Source organism: Mesoplodon mirus (assembly GCF_964341445.2).
Source record: "Mesoplodon mirus genome assembly, chromosome: 9".
NCBI classification, from domain to species: domain Eukaryota; kingdom Metazoa; phylum Chordata; class Mammalia; order Artiodactyla; family Ziphiidae; genus Mesoplodon; species Mesoplodon mirus.
In genome coordinates this window covers 40,258,080-40,275,898 of record NC_138985.1, presented here as the reverse complement: position 1 = coordinate 40,275,898, position 17,819 = coordinate 40,258,080, and the positions used below count along the sequence as shown (strand labels likewise).

Genomic DNA, 17,819 nt, shown 5'->3' with positions numbered 1-17,819 from the left:
TACTCCCAAAAGCTCTCAATGGCTCAACTCACCTAAGTCTTCCTCCTTTAATTTCTTCCTCCACATCATGACTTTTGCAAAATTTTATGATGATTTTTTAATTAGTAAAGTGATCTGGAAAAAATATTTTTTCAGTTTTTATTTCATTAAAACAAGAGGCAACACTGCTGTATAAAGTATTGCATATGGAGAACATTTACACAAATATACAAAACTTCAAAAAACTAAACTCCAGTTTATTTCCATAGCCTTAAAAAGGTAGAGAGCACATAAAAATATCCAAAGTCATAATTTATTCTTTAGGAGTGTAAACTCTAGGAACACGGTTAGAAACAAGTCAATTTACTATGAAAAGATTAGTATCACTACGTGATTAGAAATAAAGATAAGAGGTACACAGTAAACTCCACATAAGAGAAAATAACTGTATGTGAAATAGGACCTTCAGTTTACTAGTAGAAACTTCATATCAAGACATAAGTACTCTAGAACTCTACTATTAAAAAACACAAAAGCATCTTCTAAAACGTTCACTGCTAATCTCTTTAGGTATGCACAAGTTACAAAATACAGAAGACGACATATTTCTGTTCTCTGATGAAGAATTTAACAATATTAAATATAAATGTGAATAACTCAAAGTATTGAGTATAATTTTACTAAGCAATTAATCTAAAAGTATAAATTCATGCTAATTAAAGGACTAGAGAGTTTATTTTTTATCCAAAGATTGGGAAGACACTATTATACATTAACTTCTATCTACAATGATTAATTAAAGTACCCATCAAATTATTCTTTTTTTAAATGGCTTTTTAAAAAATATTTTTTCAGTTACGTTATTTAACATATATATTTCCTTGATGTGCTTCCCTTTAACAAAGTGTAGACTTATTGTGCCTATAGACTTAAACGTTAAATAGCCTTACTTTAAATATATGCTGAAAATTAGGTCTCAGGGTGTATTTTTCTTTACAATTTAAATGTAAAGGTTTCAACACTTTAATTTTATTCTTCCAAAATAGACAAAACCTCTTAAAAATGGGATCATTTTTCATCCATTTTGGTTTAAAATTTTTATTTCCCTTTATTTTAACTTATTGTCTTTAAAAGTTAATAACTTTTATAATTATTATTGAATAATGTTTGCTAAGCAGTTACTTCATAATTGAAAAGAGCAATGAAATATTGCTTTTTCAAAACACACTGAAATCATTTAAGGACTGAGAATTTCTACTCTTCAAATCTACAGAGCTGCCTTTAAAAGTTCCATGGTGGTATAATAAGGAATTCCAGGGTGCTCACCTGCCCTGGGACACTCCCCTGAAGTCTTTGTTTCTCTCTGCACTTGGATTCTAAAACGGAAAAGCTGGCACCCAGCTTCGCTAGAATATCCCAGATAGTCGCGTATCTGAAGAGTGAGAGGTTGGGTAATTTCAAGAATCTTTTAGAGGTTTAAAATGTGGAATGGGACTACAATGTCTGCACAGATCCTCTGAGCTATGGGGTGCAAGGCCCCAGTTTTGTGCAGAATCCTTCTTGTGGTAAAATGTATTACTCTGGATATACAGAAGGTCTGTGACCAAATGGTCACATCAGCATCTTCTTAAGAAAATGACCTACAAAAGCCACTCCAACTTTCAAATTTGGAAAAGTGAATGGGACAAGAAGAGTAGGGATAATTACCATTGTTACCACAGTTAGCATTACCCAGTATTAATAACTGCTATAAAAATTTTCAAATGTATAATCTTTATTTGAAATAGTATCAAAGGTACTACGAAAGAATTTTACAGTTAACATAACTCCACATTCCAGAAAATTAACTGGGATAAACTACTTGAAGCAAAAATTCAGAACCACTCCTTTGAGTAAGCCTTCAGGGTTTTTAAAAGAAAAAACACATGCAGATTTGTTGTGCATTGTGTAAAAGGGTGGTACCCCTTTCATACTTAAAATTGTAGGCATCTACAGCTCTGACTCCATTTTCAAATAATAGAAGAATATAAAATGTTAACATTTTTATTGTAAAAATAAATGAGATTCATTAAAAATTTAGAATTAGGGGACTTAAGTCAGTTGACACTTAAAAAATTAATTAGCTTTAAAAACAATGAAGATTATAATGATCTAGTATCCAACATATTTGATCTAGGGCTGTGAGACCACTGAGAATTCTAAATATTATATAAGTGATTTGTTTGCACTTTGATACTGTCTTCTCAAACTTTAATGTACATAATAATCACCTGAGATCTTATTAAAAGGCAGATTATGATTCAGTAGATCTAAGGTGGCTCTGAAATTCTGCATTTTTAACAAGATGGCAGGTAATGCCAATGTTCCTTACTGGTCCTCAGACCACAATGATTTATAACAGCAATGATCTAGAATAGTAACAAAATGAGGTTCCATTACAACAGCTGAACATTAAAATCTGATCTCTTATTTGTGCCAGCTAATGTTTCCTCAAACTTATTCTATAATGTTTCCTAAGCACCTTAACTTGCCTCCAATGCCAATCTTTTAAATTAGTTCTTAAGACTATTATTAATATTGTCAGTAGCTATGCCTAGGGGAAATTCTTTGTTAAAGAATTACAAAAAGACAATAGGAAATTCACAGTAATTGTACGCAGGATTTAAATTGTAGACAGGATTTCTATTAAGTTAATACTTTATCAACTTTCACTGTCTGGTTGCTTTGCTTTTTTTTTTTTTTTCCCTACAATGTATGCCAATAGATCTTATTCCATTTCTATCACTGGCACTAAAAAAATCAAATTCACTTACATTAAAAACCATATTTTATTCAGGGTTACTGAATAAAAACTAGTTCATGCTTTTTGAAGAACTGGATTTAAAACGATAGCCAAAGCAGTTATGGTCAAAACTGCATTCATAGTGAAAATGCTTTAGCAGTCTTCAATACATAACAAATTTTTCACATATTTGAGCTCTGCATAAGCAGGTACAAGAGGAAAACTAGCATTTTCTCTGTGTGACCACAGCTAAAGACTGTGAATAAGGAAACTACTGTGTACTAACCACTAACAAGGGGACAGCTCCCTACATCTTCCTCCCCAGTCAACTTATTCTCTCATCCTCAACCCTGCTTTCTCTCTCTTACCCTAGATTATTACTTAAGTATACTTGATTTATAAGGAACCTCAACCATAGCTGAAATGACCACCACTAGCAAACATCAAATTTTTACATCCATCTGGACGTCACCTGACTCTCTATAGCTACATACAAGTTTGTTTAGCTTCTGCCATATTGCCTTTTTATTTTTATTTTTTGGTTGGGAGCAACTACATTGATTATTCTTTCTATCATAACAGAACATTTCAAATAGGCCTGTTCACAAAACAGGAAACACATTTAATATTTTTCACACTTAAAATTTTAAATTTAAGAACACAAACATATATAACCCTAAATTAGTTAATATATAAATGTCCTTTGTCCATATTTCACTATTTTTATTTTCTTTCAACGATATTTTATAGATGAAAAATTTACCTAATTTCCTTCATTTGTAGACAAACAATTCAATATGGTAAACACTGGTATCTTGAGAGATGGGTTGCAAAATTCAATGATTTCCAGAAAGTCTTCAATGATGTGTGCTCTGAATTGTGGGAATCCAAACTAAGTAGGATTTCCGAAGTCCAGCAGCAGGGTAAGTCAGTTTTATGGCCTATTACATCTTAGGAACTGAAAGGGATCTTCACCTGCTAAATCCAGATCAAACACTTCAAAACAGCACATCTACTAGCAATCTGATTTCTGTTATAAAAATGTTCCAAAGATAACAATGGAAACCCCTCTTCCCATCCCCTGGAATCATGTAATATTTTAGGTTACGGAGTTACCAGGCATTTTCCAGTGCTTTATATAAACTGTTCTACTAATCTTAAAGATGATCTGGTTACAAACATTTTTAGCAGGCACTTTTCATACATATCATTTTTGTTTTTTCACATGCCTGTTTTTCAGACTGGCTCGCTAAACAGCCAGCTGTAGAATTCCTGGAGTTGTACCGCAGCCTCATCCTTGAAAAAACTGTTCTCATGCAAGGAGATTCCCTTTTACACTGAAGGTCAAACATACAGCTACCAAAACAGGAGTTATTAAAGAAAAAGACTCATAACCTCTCATGAGCTGTAACCAAACTGATCAGACAACCTGCCAAAATGTATTGTCACACTGACAATCTTAGGGCAACAGAAACAAATAAGAAAGTAAGAAAAAAAAAAAAAAAAGACTCAAGCCAAGGGGAAAACACACAACCAAGAAATAACAAAACCATATTTCAACTTACTGTAACCTAGACATTATTCCCTTCATAAAGTCAAGGTAGCCTTCAGAATTTAAGACATCAGGGCTCCTGTCAGGAACAGGGATGAAAAGACGACCCTGGGAACTTTCATGAAGAAGCAAAGTCATATTTTCTGATTCACTGGTTACGTGAGAAAACTCTTATAGATTAATCTGTGGACAAAGTAATGCTAATACTAGGAGGTCCCTGCTGACCTGCTTGATGCTTCACTGGAAGTTCAGTCCTTTCAGAAACGTAAATAAGCGTTTCTTCTTGCAGACTACAAGCAGAAAACCTATTGGTATCTGTCCCAGTCCCACAGCCAACAGCAGATGATGGGTTATATGGGACTGTGACACCACTAACTTGTTCAAAGGATTTACTGAATACGGTCGCAGCGGTCTTAGCCAAACCATGACTACTAGGTTTAGGCAGAGATTGGCTGGTTGTTAATGTAAGTCTCTTCAAGGAGAGAAGCTCGAGGTTCTCACTTTGGGCTCTCTGAGTTTGTTTTCGAGCAAAGTGATCTTTGCAAGACTCCCCTGCAGTTTCTTTTTCTTTTCCTCCAGTTTTGTTTCCTCCTGACCGTCTCTGAGTCTTTCCTACACTTGCCTTGTTACTACAATTTTGACTACTGTTTGATAAACCCGACTGGCTGGTACTAGACGCAGCCCTGGAATAAAATCCCTCGTCAACTTCAGATATCTCCATCAGTTCTTCTTGACCTGTTAATTCTGTATTTCCTAAACAAAGAAATAACAAAGATTAATTAACATTAAGCATTTTAAGTAATTGTTTTTTCATGATTCATACCAAATCAAGTATACTTTAAATACATTAAATTTTAGCATAATATGTAAAGCAAAAGATTATAGACCAAAATCAAAGGATAATCAAAACATTCTATAAAATGTCAACAATAGTTCATTATAATTAAATAAGAGTAATTTAGAGTGTATTAAACGAAAAGCATGCCATAAACCACACCCCACTGTGTTTTTAGAAAAAGTTCTCTTACTATTCATGCAAAAGATCAGAAACAATTAGGAAAAATACCACACAGTAAAACTAGAGGTAAACTCTCCCCCAGTAGCAAAGCAGTGTAAAATCAATGATCATACAAAGGAACTTTTTAAAAAATGGTATTAAAATGTTTCAAAGATTTTTTTAAAGGTTGCACTACACATTCTAGATTATTTTACTAAGAGAAAAATATACAGACCATAAGTATCACAAGCTCAAACTTGTTAAAATTCTTTATACGTTCTCCTTCATATCAAAGATGGCAAAAATACAAAGATAAAAAAGTAATTTTAAATCTCAAAACATAAGCAGAAAATTATTTTGGAAGCAATTTTCTGCCTCATTTTCATAACTGTTTACTCAGAGAGCAGAGCTATGACTATTCCAAAGAGCATTAAGAGTCATTGAGAAACTGTGGTACATAATTCATGCATTTTGATTAGGTGGCATGCAAAATTTTTGTGACTGTGCAACTGTTGCTTAAAACATGCAGCAGTGACCCTTTGCCATGAGATACCTTGGAGTGCAGTTATAAAGTGCTCTGCTAAAACTGCACTCTGCCAGGTGAGTTTATTCCATCCTCCATCATTTTTCTTACAGATTTTTGCCTCCTGATCTCTGGCAAGCCTTTGCTCTCAGTTCTAGGATCTGTGGTTGTTTCCTGTACACCCTGTATATGCTGAGCATCAATCTCTCCTAGTGTTCTGCCTTTTTCCCCATTCCCGGTCCTCTCTCCGGCCACATTTGTGACACTAATCTCAGGAATGACAAGGATGCCCAATTCAGTAGTATCATTATTGTTGTCAGGTTGCTCTAGAATTGAAGATGATAAGACAAAATGATGGCTGAAAACAAAACAAAATAAAAATGCAAAACAAGAAAAGCAAAATGATCCAAAACAAAAATTGGACGAGTGAATGTTAGGTGTTAAGCCAAATATTTGCACTGTAGAAATTCCCATAATTTACCATACTCTGACAGCACTGGAGACAATGGGGTCATGTTCTTTAATTTCAAATGACAATGACAAAACTCAGAGCATCAATTAATGTTCTGTATTTTTTCACACACATATTTGATGTGGACTATGAAACAGAAATTTTTTTATAGTTTAAAATAGAATTTCTATTATTTTTAAGATAATATTGTGACCACTTGAACTTATGTCAAGCTTTAGGCAAATTTTCAAGGATTTACAGCCAAAACTCTAGCTCTTCTTAACATGAGGAACCAAGCCACTTAGGAATTCCCCTTGCACAATTTTTTTATTAGATTACACTGAGACTGCCTTAATAAACCATGATATTGGAAAAATGCTTATGCACTTATATCATGGTTAGTAATGCTACAGGTATAGTTTTTGTTTCACACACCAATCATCTTGTATATTAGTAAATATTAATGTGGCTGTGACATAATTAAACAGTCTATTCCTTCAGACTCATACTAATTCCATAAATTTAGGCTAATTTGTAACCGTTCATTACTAAACTGGAGAAAAATAAAAATGGATTTGGAAAAACAAATTGGCTATTGGTCCTTTATTCTGAAAATGGTCATTTGGAATCAAAACAAAGGAATGAAACTCCTAACGAGTTAATACTTGTAGACATTTTATTGTGTCTCAAATCACAAAGCCATGGTTTATTTGAAGTTGTCAAGGAAATATCCGTAACAGATGGGGAAAAAATAACATGAATATGTCTACCATGGACCAGTAATGAAAGTTTAAGTTCAAAACACCATAAGACTATGTAAAACAGTATATACTCTTTTAAAATGTAGAACACAAATCTGTGTGAGGGACATTACCCACTATTTTCAAATATTTTTCATTTCAAGGTCTCCTGAATGGTGCTACAACATGTGAAACAGTAACAGGCAAAACACTGGCGGCCAGAACCATATATTCCTGTGGGTGCCTACTTTGCTGTGCATCTTTAAGTACTACGAATGCCTGGCTCTCACCCTAGACATTCTGATTTAAACAGTATGAGGTATGACCTGGGCACTGGGATTTTTAAAAGTTCCCACATGACCAATGTGCAGCAAAGTTTAGGAACCACTGCTCTATTCTGATTCTTTCAAATTTTGAAAACTTAAAATGAAAGTTATTATGGATGCTCTGGGTACTCCATACCCAGCAGCAATATGCACCTCCAAAGGTCCTCCAAGCTTCATATTGCCCTGTGCTGGTAGGCCAATGCGCTGGTATATTAATTTCCCAATTACCTAGCGCTTCATAAACCTTTTTTTTTTAATTGGGGTATAGTTGCTTTACAATGTTGTGTTAGTTTCTGCTGTACAACAAAGTGAATCAGCTCTATGTATACATATATCCCCTCCCTCTTGGACCTCCTTCCCACCACCCCCCCCCCCATCCCACCCACCTAGGTCAAAAGAGAGCACTGAGCGGAGCTCCCTGCACTATATAGCAGGTTCCCACTAGCTATCTGTTTTACACATGGCAGTGTGTATATGTCAATCCCAATCCCCCAGTTCATCCCACACCTCCTCCCCCACTGCATGTCCACACGTCCAGTCTCTACATCTGTGTCTCTATTCCTGCCCTGCAAATAGGTTCATCTGTACCATTTTTCTAGATTCCACATATATGCATTAATATACAATATTTGTTTTTCTCTGACTTACTTCACTCTGTACGACAGACTCTAGGTCCATCCATGTCTTTTGACTGAATACACTCTAAATGAAATTTTTATTTCCTAGACAGACCAAAGCATGTTGGTGAGGCAGTATCACATTGCTACTTCTGCTTCCCTAATAGAGGTTTAATGAGACTAAGAAGTTCCAAACAAGCCCATTCCCCATTGCTAATAGTTGTCTTCAATGTGAGGGCAAGTGACACAACATTGTAAAGCAACTATACTCCAATAAAAATTAATTTAAAAAAAACAAAAACAAAGTGAGGGCAAGTAAAGTCTAACTGAGGTAAATGCCAGAGGCCACTGTAACTGAGAGTAAAATCAGCATGGCACTGTTGGTGACAACCAACAATTGTCCATTTACACTGTAGAAGCAGTTTCACAAAAGATCTATTAACGGGATCATTAGTCCAAAATAGTTATAAACTGTTGAAATTATCCAGACATAACAAAGCCAATGATTACTAAAATTTAACAAAAATTTAAAAGATAAGCATAAGTAGCCTAACAGAATAGAAAACAATCTACACACTGGTTGGCACTAAATAATTTTCTTGAGAGTGTTCACATATATTATTCAATTATATTCTCAGAATAATGTGTTAGTGCACCTCTGAAGCAGGCAATTTGACTCCCATTGACAAGGAAACTGAAGTTCAGAAAGAGCTAAAACAACTATTGTATGGGGGATCTAAACAGTAAAACATACTATAAATTCTAACTCTTCAATTCATTAAAGTCAATTTGAGTTAAATATTCTCTGATAGAGGTTTTTCAATTACATTTAACTTACTTGCTTAGATTCCTGGTCATTTCATAGAAAGCAAATAAATTACTTGGCTGAACACAGAGCAAGAGCAAATAAATCTCTAAGAAAACCTAAATAAGTCATAACTCTCAAGGTTAATTTATTTTTTTAATTGGGTTTATTTTTTAAAAGATGTCAATGAAAATTAAAATGGTGCTGCAATGTGAAAATTTAGAATTTTGCAGGAAAAACTAGAAAATGACAAGAATATTATATAAAAGAGCAATAGGCAATTGGATTGCTAATCACATTCACTGGGATAATGGTAAAGATCTGCAGCCCAAGAAAAAATAACATTAATTTTTTTTAATCATGAAATTAACTGGCATGTGGAAAAACAAGATATGTTTTTCCACAAGCAAAAATCTTTAATTCATTTATGTATCTTATCACTCAAAAATGGTAAAAACCACAAAACTTTTAAACTGCTTATTAAAGTAAATTCATAGAAAGAAAAACATGTAATTCTGCACAGAGCTAGAAAGAAAAGAAATATAATTCTCAGGAAAATTACAGGATAAAGAAAGATAATTACATAACAAACATCTGTTATGTTATCTTGCTCTCCATTATTTCTCCAACTTCTTCCCCTATATAATTCTGTGACCCAATCCCCCTACACACAACTTCTTATTGGTCTTACTATTCTCTAGGCCTGGAATGCTCTTCCCCACATAGCTATGTGGCTCATCTCCTTACTTCCTTCAGGTCTTTTCTCAAAACCTTCTCAGTGAAGTCCTCCCTGATCATCCCATCAAGTTTCAATATTCCCCATATTTCATATGCCCTCTTCCCTACTTTGTTTCTTTTTCTTCTTAGCACTTCATTACTTTCTAACCTACAAGTATTTATCTTGTCTACTAGATGTGAGTTCCATGAGGTCAGGGATTTTTATCTGGTTACTGCTGTATACCTAGTTCCTAGGAAAGTAGATTGCATTAAGTACGTGCCTAATAAACATTTGTTTGATAAGTTGAATGAATCTCCAGTTATGAGGTGAAATTATTAAAATAAATAAAGTTGAAAGACCATAAAGAAGGAATGAGAAAGGTAAGCTGGGAATGTGTTACTCAACTTGATAAAATGAAAAAATAATGTATAGCATAAAAGAAATTTTAGGGACTTCCCTGGTGGTCGAGTGGTTAAAACTCTGCACTTCCAGTGCAGGGGGTGCACGTTCAACCCCTGGTCGGGAAACTAAGATCCCACGTGACAGGTTGCGTGGCCAAAATAAAAAAAATTTTTAGATGGCAAAGAAAAGCAAAGGCTTTTTGTTTTAGAAAAGTGTAGTAGCTGCCTCTAAATGTAGGTTTAGTAAAATGCTTATTAACATCAGAAAGACTTTTTATTTTTAAATCTATAGTTCTTTTATTATATTATCCAGATGATAAGAAGAGAAAGTTATTCTTTCTTTAAAAAGACCATTTTAAGGGAATATAAATGAATAAGAAAATAGAATCTGCTTAAAAGCCCAGAACTTAAAATTTTATGCAAAATGTGTCATGATTGTTCTATACCTATAAAAAAACAGTATTTACATTTGACTTCAAATAATTTGAAAAGTTCAAAGAAGATCCAAAGAGAAACTTCTCAGACAATATTTTATTTGTATAACCTCTATAAATAGGTAATATTCTCTCCATGTATAGATATGAGGAGAGTTAAAGAATACTTTTAATAGACATTTCCAAATTGGTTCTCAAAGGCACTCAAATCATTTCTCCCCACAAAATTTCTTCTGGCTTTGAAGGAGAAAAAAAAAAAAGGTGAAACAAACTGCAAATATCATTAAAACCGATCATGAAAAGTTGTGATTTCTCTCATATGTAATTTTATAACCCCAAATATCTATTCCATTATGTCACTCATGAAACTCTTTATCCTAGCTTTAGCTTCTATTTTTTCACAGCTGCCCTACTTACTAAAAGCGACAATTTAAATAACGGAACAATTTATTATTCACAGAGTTTACACAACTCTGTACTCAGACTGATTCATAAGTCTAAAGGAATCTGGAAAAAAAAAAAAGACAATCAAGGTGAATCAAAAAAAAAAAAAAAAAGAAAGGAACCTGGTTATGACCTAAGGCACTTGCAAATTCATTTGCAAAATCAATAAAATAAGCTAACATTAAAAAAAATTAATCTGTATCATAAAATTTTGACATTAATTATGAAAAGTATTTTAGAGTAGAACCCAGAAGAAAGTCATACATATTCCTTTACAATTTATAAGATATATTTTAAATGTCATAAAATACCTGAACAATTTCATATTACCCAGTTTAATGTTTACAATTCATTCTATTCAATGGAAGACAAATGTTTTCTATATTCATTAAGCTATTCATTGCAGTGTTATCCATAATAGCAAAAAGTTAGAAACAAATTATTTAGCATATTAAGGAAATGGTTAAGTAAATGCTGGAATATAAACTCAATGTGGTATTATGTAGCCATTAAAATAATGGGACTTACTAGGAGAACTTGGGAAAATGTTTAACAGTGTTAACAAAAGCACAGTATGTAAAAAAAAATTAATTAGAGAATAACTATGAAAAGTACATATACGTATGGAATAAAAAACTGTAAAATGGTAACTCTTTAAGTACTGGGATTATAAGTGAATATTCCTCTACCCAGTTTACTATCATGTTGTTGCACTGTTTTTCAATAAAATAAGGAAAAAATAAGCAAATTGCTCAGTCTATATTATAAATTTATCATTTATTCACTTATTCATGCATTCAACTATTTCTTGAGCACCTATTATGTGCTAGACATTGTTTTAGACTCTGGGGATACAATGGCCAACCAGACAGACAAAGACACTGCCCTCACAGAACTTATATTGTAGTATGGGAACTAAGTAAACAAGAGAATTTTAGATAGTGGAAAATGCAATGAAGAAAAGAATAATGGGAAAGAGTAAGCAGGGTAGTGGGGAGAAAGTCTACTTTAGATGGGTGGTCTGGGAAAACCTCTTTGAGGAAAAGATATTTGAACTGAGATCTGAATGATGAAAAAGCACTGGCTACACAACAATGTGGAGGAAGAGAGTTCAAGCTGTCACTTATTAATAATTCAAATCTCAGCTCAAATATCCCCACTTCCTAGTACAAAGTCCCTAAGGCAGAAATGGCTTAGAACGTCGAAGGGTTAGAAGGAAAGGTGAGAGTGGTCTTCAGATGAGGTCACAGTGGTAGGTAAGACATCACCAGGGCCACCTATGCCATAGTACAGAGCTCAGACTTTGTTCTGATTGCAATAGGCAGCCATTGACAAATACACAGATAAATTATTTGGGTACTTTATTAGCATTCTTTATCAATAGAAGTCACATCTATATAACACAAAATATTGAGCACGAAGTGTGTCCTGGGTTAGAAAGAACAGCACTGTAACAGTCCACAGCCTGGGCCAGTAATTTGCAAGGCAGATTAGAGTAAAGTAAAGCTGCCATAGAAACACAGAATAAGGTCCTGGCAGTTAAGGGGCTGCACTCTGAGCAAGAACATGAATTACTAAGATTTAGTAATATTAATCCTGAAGCCAGAAGCAGAATTCCCAGGTAAGAAAAGAGGGGCCTGGGTCACAAAGAAAAAACACAGTCTGGACAAGAAGAATTTATTTACGGACACACTGGTTAGGAAATATTACCAAATTCCTTAAGTAAGAACAGGCAAGTCTTTAACTTGTGTATATAGTAAATGACACAATTCTCCTTATCGAGGTAAATTCAATTACTTGCAATAACTTCTGCCATCTTTATTAAGTCTCAAGTATAAAAAAAAATCTCTTTGAGAACTGCCAACACTGCTGCTGGATCAGGTGAACCCTCCGTGATTAAAGATCCTTATGACCAGAGAGACCAAAAACAGGCAAGCAACATCTACTAAAAAACTATCTATAAAAGCTTATTTCTTCCTCTGTGTGCATTGTACAACAAATGCTCCTTAAAAGGTTGGGGGAAGGGTAAAGCTCAATAATAAATAACAATAAATAATAAGTTCCTTAACTACAGCCAGAATTATATAAGGCATCCTTAGTAAAAAAAAAAAAAAAAAAAAAAATGTAGAACACAGTCATTTACAAACAACTGTTTTTGCCTCATAAAACCAATAATTTTAACTATCTTGCTTCTCTGTAGAGAAAATTACTTTATTTTATCTAGAAATAAACTAAGATTTTTTGTTTGCTTCTAAAGTTGGCCAGAATTCTTAAGACTACTGTCTTCCTCTTTAAGCCTAATGTTCACATGTGTCAATTGTATTTTAGCTCTCTGGTCAATATGTCCTTTTTCTCTGTGTCACCCAATATTTTCTAATATATTATTTTGTCTTCCATGAGTAAAAGGTCAATATCAAAAATGTCAGTTAAAATTCATGTAATGCTAAGTTTGGTCAGAAGGAAATGCTTATTTTTGGTTCTAATGTTTTATCATCTATATTGGAAAAAGAAAATTTGTTCCTCAAACAGCATTTTAGAATCTAAAAATAATGGAGCTTCTCAAAATGATAACAACTTTTAAAATAAAAACATAAGCATTATAAATTTCTAATTGCACATGTAGAATTCCAGTAGCCAATTCTTTAAAGTTTGCTACTTTTGAGTTTAAAATTACCATTTCTTCATTTTTCAAAATGCTTTTATAACTATCAGCAATTTTGTTTTTCCTCAAATGCTTTACTTATAAAGTCATAAAATCTGATTCACAAAATAAATGTTCTGTGTCAAGATTTATGGCATTTACCTTCTGCAATATCTAGAAAGACTAGCTTAAATGTTTTGAAATATTTACAAATAATCTTTTTTTTAATATTTAACTAAAATATACCTCTTATAATTATTCCAATTTGTTCAACAGTTAGAAAGTTATTAATGTCCTATTTTATCAATATGTTATTATATGACAGAAATTTATTAACATTTTCTAAATCAATATCCATTTTTTTAAATAATCAGTTTTAAATAAACTATTTTCCAATTGCATCTTTTTATTGTTCCATTTCTTTCTTTCTTTCTTTCTTTTTTTTTTTTTGCGGTACATGGGCCTCTCACTGTTGTGGCCTCTCCCGTTGCGGAGCACAGGCTCTGGGTGAGCAGGCCCAGTGGCCATGGCTCACAGGCCCAGCCACTCCGCGGCATGCGGGATCCTCCCAGACCGGGGCACAAACCCATGTCCCCTGCATCGGCAGGCGGACTCTCAACCACTGTGCCACCAGGGAAGCCCTATTGTTCCATTTCTTATCTCATCTAATAAGTTGGTCCTAAATCACTGGGAAAACTGAAACAAATCACATTTTTTGTCATTTTTAAAAAACATAATCGCAGGTATCTTTGAATTTTATTACAATCATTTAAACTTATTTAACTACCTTGGCATCCTTTAAATAGGAACTTAATGCTGAAAATGCAATACAGCTGTAACAACATGAAACCACTTTCTTTAGATTCACTCTATGTAAACTATATTTTGTTTCATTTTTCACTTAAACATTCCATATAATTAATGAAATACTCTAAAATTCTCAGGGTACTGATTTGGTATACTAAGTTAGAAGACTTAAAAATATATATAGTACTTATTTTCCATTCTTTTTCACTGCTTAAAACTTTGTACTCTTGGATCTCCTAAGTCAAAATAATGAAATGCAATATTATAAAAATAAACCATTTAACATATGCCAGGACCAAAAGCAGGGCAAAATTCAAAGAATCTAGATTACAAATATTGCTTTTATTGTTACACCTACCTGTTGCAAACAGTTGTAACCGTACATAAATGAGAATACAAGTTCAATCTATTCTATTTACCTGTCAATTTGGGATTGAGACAAGTATTAAAACAACATTCTAAAAAATCCTGACTGTAATGGTGTTATACATGTCAGATAATAGAGTACTATACCTCAGGGCTTTAGAAATTACAAAAAAATCATTAAACTGATCGTTACTATTATATCACATATGTATACTTTTTTGTTTGATATTATACTCAAACTAAACATGTTTGTCTCAAATTGAGGAAAGCCAATGAAAGGGTTAATCAATCACAGGATGATCTGAATAGCAAGCTGGCTAAAAAAAGCTTATCAAGAATACAATTATTGAGCAGTTAATAAAACAAAGTAAATAGTTTTAAATTAATAAAAGTCAGCCTTTACATAGTGCTTTAAAGCATACCGAAATGCTTTTCACTGACTTGTCTCATTATCTCACAAATACACAAGTGGAAAAATGGTGGGCAGTAATAAAGAATTAGGATTTCACTAGATAAGACTTTTATCAGATAACTAGTTGGCAAGAATTATAAGCACTCATTATTTGCAACCATAACTTAATTAGGGGACTTTTATGGAATGGGTATTTCAACAACCATTTTAAAAGAAAGGAGGAAAGTTGTTACATTGTTCCAAGTATAGATAATTTTTTAAAAAGTGGAAGAAGAGTGAGTCATAATGGTGGTGGTGGTGAGGAAACAGATGAAGAAAAAAATAGCAATTAAATTTGCTCTAGGAGAGGAGAAGGAATGGAAAAGTACAAGGAAATAAATAAGTATAGATTGTATAATAGAATCTTGTAGAGAATCATTCAGGGATTTAAGAAAAAGGACTCTCATAGCTGAAATGGTAGATAATGAAGATAGCTTTAGAAGCAACATTTAAGAATAACTATAGAACAGAAACATAGTTATAAAGAAATACCTTCTGTTTCCCTTTTAGCTCTGTTTATTTTTTAAACGTAATAAATATTTAAGAAAATAAAACTGCATTTTTATTATTAATTTAAAAAATTGATTATTTCACTGTTTTATCTTATTTTTTTTATTGGAATTTTCATTTTGATTCTTGTGATGGTCATAATCTACTCACATTCTTCTCTTACCTTACTTAATGCTTTTTAAAATCTTTATTCAATTATTATCTTTCTCTAATTGCATTTTACTTTCAAATTATGACTTCTAAATAGCCCTCAATCTGTAGGTGGCTCAAAAATCTAGGTTTAAAAAATACACACTAAGTGAAACACAATATGCTTAAAATAATTAACAAATATATATAAACAAATCTATATAAATATATATAAAGCTATTAATTCTGAAACTATGACCCTTGAAATTCAAAAGCAGCAACTCTACATTGTAATTTTACTTTCCAAACATATGTATTGACATGGAATTATGAATTCATTAAACCTTTCTCAAAAATTTATACACAAAGTTTAAAAAGTCTGAAAACACAACATTAAGTTAAGCCACGCCAGTACAATATTAAAATAATTAAGTGAAAAGTGGGGAAAATCAGGCCAACACACTAGTTCTCAAACATGTCTCTCCAAAACAATACTTCAGCTGAAACCAACCTTTCTTTAAAAATCACCCTATTTAGTCACTGTCTGATCAAAATTAAAATTACAGGGCCTTGCGACATCTCCCTGGCTTGGGATGTTGATAGTCAGGGCGGATAAAGCATGCTGACAGAGGGCAGTGGTCAGAGGGTATATGGCAACTCTGTACTTTCCACTCAATTTTGTTGTGAGCCTAAAACTGCTCTTAAAAATAAAGTCTATTAATAATAATAATTTAAAAATTGAACCGTCCAAAATATGATTCTAGAAATTTGGGTTGTTATTTAACAATAATAAGATGATGGCAAGGGATATGTGTTCTGAAATGTGTGGAAATGCTAAAGCTAAAGTAATTTTTTACCTTCCAAAAGAACGTTTGCCATTAAAATATAAACTATAGATAAATTCTTAACTTTAAGAAAAGAATGGCAGATCTGTGAAGCTTCAGAGAATCCTGAAATACTGATACATTCTAAAAGAGCTCAGAAAAACATTTTTGAATGCAAATGATTAAAATTGCTCCAAATTAATTTCTGAAAGACTAAACCATGAATGGGTTTTGGCTGTAAAGACAAAGAGATTTTTTCTGTTACAAATAAGAAAAAGAATACATGTGATTAACTGCTCCAATTTAATGTATTTGTTTGCATGTGCAATTTTTGGTGACTCAGATGTACAAACACACTAATGGTTTAACTATCTATATTCCTTAATGAAAAAGGGAGATGGAAAGAGAAAAAGAAGCTCTGCTTGGCTGCTTCTGTGGGACAATCTCATTTACTCCTGCCCCTCTTCTCCCCAGCGAGGATGGAAAATGGAGAAAAAAGGAGAGAGGCAATAAATAAAGACATAAATATGGAAGCAACCTAAATGTCCATCGACAAATGAATGAACAAGGAAAATGTGGTATACATACAATGGAATATTATTTATCCATAAAAGGAACTCCTGTCACTTGTAACAACATGGATGGACCTTGAGGGCATTACGCTAAGAAATAAGTCAGACAGAGAAAGACAAATACCATATGAGATTCCTTATATACAGAATCTAAAAAAACTCCTAGATACAGAGATCAGAGGTGGGAAGTGGGAGTGGGTGAAATGGGTGAAAGTGATTAACAGGTACAAACGTCCAGTTATAAAAACATAAGTCTTGGGGATGTAATGTACAGCATGGTGACTATAGTTAATAATAAGACTGTGGGCTTCCCTGGTGGCGCAGTGGTTGAAAGTCCACCTGCCGATGCAGGGGATACGGGTTCATGCCCCGGTCCAGGAAGATCCCACGTGCCGCGGAGCGGCTGGGCCCGTGAGCCATGGCCACTGAGCCTGCGCGTCCAGAGCCCGTGCTCCGCAACGGGAGAGGCCACAACAGTGAGAGGCCCGCCTATCGCAAAAAAAAAAAAAAAAAAAAAAAAAAGACTGTATGGTGTATTTGAAAGTTGCTTAGAGAGAAGATCTTACAAGTTTTCATCATGGGGGAAAAAAGGGTAACTATGTGTGGAAATGCATGTTAACTAGACTTATCGTGATCACAGTTCACAATATATCCATATATTGAATCATTATGTTGTACACCTGAAACTAATGTTATATGTCAATTATACCTCAATTTTTTAAAAAGACACAAATAAAAGAAAAAAGAGAA

At 33.3% G+C, this 17,819-nt stretch overlaps 1 protein-coding gene across 4 annotated transcripts in view; it reads right to left on the bottom strand.

Annotated features, from left to right (window-relative positions):
- Nucleotides 1–215: 215 nt before the first annotated feature.
- Nucleotides 216–17,819, bottom strand: part of HYCC1 (hyccin PI4KA lipid kinase complex subunit 1) — an 89,670-nt gene continuing 72,066 nt past the window's right edge. For 2 of the 4 annotated variants that reach the window (XM_082631925.1, XM_082631924.1), the window contains one exon: nucleotides 216–5,066. In XM_082631925.1, the coding sequence (XP_082488051.1) occupies nucleotides 4,492–5,066 (575 nt within the window). In that variant the 3' untranslated portion in view covers nucleotides 216–4,491. Of the gene's footprint in view, nucleotides 5,067–5,863; nucleotides 6,160–17,819 lie in introns of all 4 variants that reach the window. The other 2 variants (XM_082631926.1, XM_082631927.1) reach the window with 2 other exon arrangements.